At 32.3% G+C, this 5,835-nt stretch overlaps 1 protein-coding gene across 1 annotated transcript; it reads right to left on the reverse strand.

The window, feature by feature from the left end:
• LOC146943253 (heavy metal-associated isoprenylated plant protein 26-like) lies at nucleotides 1–843 on the reverse strand. Its single transcript, XM_085757341.1, has 2 exons — nucleotides 744–843; nucleotides 1–667 (listed from the first exon to the last, which is right to left on the reverse strand). The coding sequence occupies exons 1-2, from the start codon at nucleotides 819–821 to the stop codon at nucleotides 275–277; spliced, it is 471 nt and encodes a 156-aa protein (XP_085613467.1). The 5' UTR covers nucleotides 822–843; the 3' UTR covers nucleotides 1–274.
• Nucleotides 844–5,835: the final 4,992 nt, after the last annotated feature.

Consider the following 5,835-nt stretch of genomic DNA (forward strand, 5'->3'; position numbering starts at 1 on the left):
TGATAAGGCGATTGTAATGGAAAATCAATTAAAAACTGAGCATAGTATACGACCCACAAATCATTATATGAAATTGGGAACCAATAAAAGGTAGTAACCTACTGTACTACTGCTACTACGAATCAACATAACATAGACAAATTCCCAAAAGGCATAATACGTACTTAATTTACAAAATACTTGTCCGTCTCCATACAGAACAAAATAAAATGAAGTTGGCAGCAACCACAACCCAACACAACTAATAATAATAATAATAATAATAATAATGATATCACATGACAGAACAGGCGGTGGGATTTTCGTCGCTGAAAGCGGTGGTGTAGCGAACTTCGGTGGAACTAGCACGCGCCAGATGGGATCCAGAATACTGATTGTTGTCGTAGTTGTTTCTAACATAACCGGAAGGTGCTTTCTTGTCGTACGTACCTTGTGCATATGGGTGTGCAACGACGTCGTATGGAACATATGGCCATATCTCAGCCCTCTTACCAGTGCGGTGAGCGATACGCGCCACCACTTTGTTAGGTTCAACATACCCCTGAACAGTGACCTTGTGTGCTTTCCTATCAATATCAACTTGGTTCACACCTTTCATTCCTTCCACCGACCTTCTCACTTTTCTCTCGCATCCTTCGCAGTCCATCTTCACTTTCACTTCCACCGTCTGTACATATATATATATTTTAATATTAATAATTAATAATAATAACATATGAATATGAATGGAATGGATCTATTACCTGAAATTGTTTGCGGTGTTTGTGGGAACTTCCACCGGAGCAGTCAAACAGCTCAGAAATGTGATCCAGAGCACCCATATTATCTCTTTCTTTACTTACTACTAATTGCTTGGTTTGACGACTTTTATATATATGCAAACAACTACTTACTACTAACAAACAAACACAGCTAGCTAAGTAAGTACACACACTTAAATTGAGTGCACGTTAAGTCATTTACAGACACGGTACAACATACTCCGATTCATTACCTTCAAATCTTACTCGTCCCTATTATCACATCGTAACGCCACGTGTCTCATTTCTAATGGATGCTCACTGTTACAAAAGTCGTCGATCATGCACCACCTCCCATTCCCAATGGGGAGTGTTTCGTTTTTACCGATGTTAAGTGACCTCTTTTTTGTTTTGGAGTAATTTGAATCAACATATAATACTCTAATTGCCAAAAAAATAGTACTTTCATTTTTTCCGTAGAAAGTAATGTAATTCTTATTTTTACAAGTTTTTTTTATTCATATTTTTTAAAATTTTCTTTTCATTTTTACAAGTTTTTTATTTATATTTTTTTAAAAATATATCACAAATGTTCATTTGAATAATATTTTGTCATATTTTACTTGTCTCTCGTCGAGCTCCAGATATTAAATAAAATTTCCTTTTTATGTTAAATAAAAAAAAATGTTTTGCATGGATTGAATTCTATCTCACTGGTATAAGATACTCCCTCCATTTATTTTTAAGTCTAGTTTGACTGCGGATTTAACGTTCTTATATAATTGTCGTTTTCGTATTTTAAAAATATGATTTCTCTCTTATCCCATTTCTCAATTTCTCTTATATTTTTTAATCAAACTAATTAATGTTATCTATTTGGAAGACGAAATATTGTTATTTTTAAACAAATTTTGTATTATAAAATAAAATTCGTTTTTTGTTGTCTTTAACATTCAAATCTATACCGCATAGTGTGAATCTAGTGTTGATTTAAACCAATTTTGATTAAAGAAGTTTGAGGAAAGTTAAAATTTTAGGCTTAATAACAGTTTTGGCCCCGTATGTTTTAAGAAGTTGTGGATTTGGCCCCATAACAAAATAAAATACAAAATCGCCCCCTAAGTATTGCCCCTTTCGTGGTTTTGGGCCCCAGGTCAATTTTGACAAAGTCAATGCACACGTGTACGCCACGTGTGTATTTATTTATTTATATTTTTTTATAATTAAAAAAATTATTTTTAATTAAACAAATAATTTTTTATAATAATAAAAAAATTACACACGTGGCGTCCACGTCAGCTTTGACTTGGTCAAAATTGACTTGGTGGCCAAAACTACGAAAGGGGCGGTACTTAGGGGGCGGTTTTGTATTTTATTTTGTTAGGGGGTCAAAATCGCAACTTCTTGAAACATACGGTGCCAAAACTGCTATTATGCCTAAAATTTTCTTTACAATTATTAAAAAATGAGGAGGGATCAAATTACACCGAGGTAATGTTACACCGCTCAATATCGTTTTACTCAATGCATATTTCAAATTTGATTCTTGGATTGTATGCTTATATCATATAGATCATTCACGTAAATTTTTACGAAAATCTAAAATCATTTGATATGCTATTGAGATACAACGAGATTTACAGTGTTCTATAAAGGTGCATAAACCGTTAATCTTGATGTATCTCAATAACATACGAAATGATTTTAGATTTTTGTAAAAATTGACGTTAATGATCTATGTGATATAAACTTATAATCCAATGGTTACATTTGAAAAATATGCATCGAGTAAAACGATGTGTAACATTATCTCGGTGTAATTTGATCCCTCCTCTTAAAAAATATGAACAATATAATATTTAAATTATTGACATTTCTTTGTTATGGGAGAGAGATAAAGTGTGATAATAATAAAAATAATAATAATAATAGTGTTTTGAAGAAAAACATAGTAACCAAAAAATGTTTTTTATGGAAAAAGTACAACACGTTGAAATTATTAGAAAGAGAAATTGCGTGCACAAAAAAAGGAATTTATCGTAAGATTAAAATGAGGGTACAATAGAAAGAAAATGTACAACAGTACATTTCATTGATTTAGTGTTACTATGTCAAAACAACACTTAAAAATAAATGGAAGGAGTAATATTTAGTGCTGATATCAACTATAAGAACAAGGACCCAAAGAAATCACATCTTTGTTTCCGAATGGATTATTTATCATCTACACAAAATTGTAAATATTAATCATTCGAGTTGGGAAAGACTGCAATGGATGTAAAAATTGTCCCTCAATAGATTAAACATCATAGGCCATAAAATAACTAAAATAAATAAAGTATGTACACATTAATCAAAATTAAACTAGCATCCACAATAAAAAAATAAAATAAAATATATTTTTAACATTCAATAATAGGACAAAACTTAGATAAAGTTCCATCTATAATGTTCATGCTGTTCTCCAATAAAAACATGACACATGTAATATTTATTTTAATTTTAAATAATATATCAATAAAATATTAACCGCTTACACTTCTCTCTTCCCAACCTAAAACCCACTTTCTCACTTCGTCCTACTTCGTAGACACATATCCGGTTATCCATGAAATCATGGGTGGATTTACCATCCGGCGAGCTTGGGTACTCGCATGGGCTTAACCCATACTTTCTCTGTATCGCTATAAGAAATTTGACTTATAGTGACGGCTAAAATCCGTCATTTTATAGGGCAAATTTCTGTAGCTAAATCCGTCTGTCATTGCTAAATGGTTGTCACTGCATGTTTTCCACTTTTACCTACGGACAAAACATAGGTAACTCTAAGAAGACCATTTTAAAAACATTATGGACTTCTACCTACGGTTGCGGTTGTCACTGAAACTTAACATTGTTTTATTTTATTTTTTATATTTTCTATTATACTATAAATACTAAAAATGAACAATTCATAAAAGGGTCATGTTAACTTGTGCCCTAAGGGCACAAGTTAAGGAGCTAAAAAGGGAATTAAAATATAACTTTTGTATTGAAAAGATAAAATTTTAAAACTTTAATACATTGAATGTACAATTCTCAAGAAAACATTTCCATGTTTAGTTTCTAAACTTGTGCCTCAAGGGCACAAGTTAACATTTCCCTTCATAAAATTACCACTAAAATTAGTTTAATCAATATAATAAAATATTACAATCAATATCATTGGAATTTGAAATTGATTACTATAATTAATGTTTAGAATAAATTCTTGAATTGACTTAACTAGAATAATTCTCCCTAACTATGAACTATTATACCATTCACCCAAACCAATACTCAATACTCGCGGAAATACTCAATACCCACATAAATCAAAATCTAAATATTCTCAATTGCTCATTCAATTTATGGTAACAAAATTTGAATCACTGTTCATAATAGCTCATTAGACAAAATGACATAATATCAAGTTACAACTTACAATCACTTCATACCTAAAAAAACTTACAATCACTTATACAACAAGGCATAATAAATCATATTTTAACTTATAATTTGTGGATCTTCAACAATAGCGGGTGCACCAAAGCTATTACCAACATCAATAAAAGCTGAAAGTCCACCGGTTATCAAGCCTTGTTAATAAGCTAGTAAAATAATCTTATAAGCCCGTGAGAAATAACTGTTACCAACAAGATCAACGATGTGTGGTTCAATGACTTGATGATATGTTACACCGAACGGGAGATATTCAAGTCACTTGATAATGTTGATATTATTCAAACATTCACCGCAAAGAGGTCTCGGAAAGGGCGTTTACCTCCTAATTTTATCTAGCACACTATTGACAGGTTAGTTTCATCTCTCTTATTTCAAATAGGTTATGTTTCATCTCTCTTATTTCAAATTGTACTTTTATCGACAAAATGTCAAGTCTCTTTTATTTCGATTTATGACTATTTATATATTATGTCACATGTGAATTTGCGGTCAAAATTTTGCCAGACTCAATAAAATTTCTGGCTCCGCCACTGCATGGAATCATGCATTAAATTGGGAAAATTTCTGTTGACACATATGAGAAGGCTGAGAAACACCAGTAAAAGACGTAAATGCCCCCGCGACAGTTAACTGCCGAGGAATTAAAAACACGATGCAGTTAACTGCCGAGGAAAACTTCGGCAGCTAACTGCCGAGGAAAACTTCGGCAGTTAACTGCCGCAGAATAATACTGGTGTTTTTCTGCTATCTTCTTCCTCTAAACTTACTGGTGCTTATTAACTAAAATACCTCTTTGTAGCTCAATCATTCTCCTATTGTTTGATTTGAGATATCAGTGGTAATTGAACCATATCCGGCAAATTGACATACGAGCTAGACATTGAAGTTTTGAATAGAGGAATAAGTTTGGAATTAAACCAGAGAGATGTGAAAATTTCTAAAAACTTCATTGAGTAACATGCTAAGAAAAGTACCGGCGTTTGTAATTCTTGATTTCATATCTATGTCAATGTGTTTGTATATGTTTCATTTGAATTGAAAATACAATTTCATTAAGAGAAATTTTACAAATTTGCTTATTTATTTATTGGATATTGTGTTGAATTTTAGGGGAAGAATATAGCAGAAAAACACTATATTATTCCGTGGCAGTTAACTCTATCGAAGTTTTCCTCAGTAGTTAACTGCCGATCAACTGCGGCCGGTTCTATTTTCCGCAGCAGTTAACTACCGAGAGATATTTTCATCCTTTACATGTGTTTTTTCAGCCCTATTAGATGTGTATACAACAATTTTCTTAAACTGTAATCATGGGTAAGTTTTCTTCTCGCGGTCAAATTCACACCCAATTACTTGTCAATCCCCACTTCCTAAAAGTGTTCTATCAATCCAATCCACATGATTTAAAATTAAGACAACTGATAGCCTCTTGTAAGTTGTAACCAGGTTTTTCTTTGGTCCTCCGATGGTGTAAAATATATATATTAACGACATCATTTGTTTAAGAACACCGGCGACAACCATGGTGCGTGGCAGTCAGGATTGAGTTTGTACCACCATCCAAAACGTGTTTTACAAACGTTCACCAACAAGGCAACATGATTATCAGCAA

The sequence above is a fragment of the Medicago sativa genome, chromosome 3, assembly GCF_051527215.1.
Source record: "Medicago sativa cultivar Bolivia chromosome 3, Bolivia_mono, whole genome shotgun sequence".
NCBI lineage: Eukaryota > Viridiplantae > Streptophyta > Magnoliopsida > Fabales > Fabaceae > Medicago > Medicago sativa.

Coding starts and splice junctions, on each gene's coding strand:
- LOC146943253 (XM_085757341.1), bottom strand. CDS start 821: ATGGGTGCTCTGGATCACATTTCTGAGCTGTTTGACTGCTCCGGTGGA. Junction 668..743: donor AACACCGCAAACAATTTCAG/GTAATAGATCCA, acceptor ATATATGTACAG/ACGGTGGAAGTGAAAGTGAA.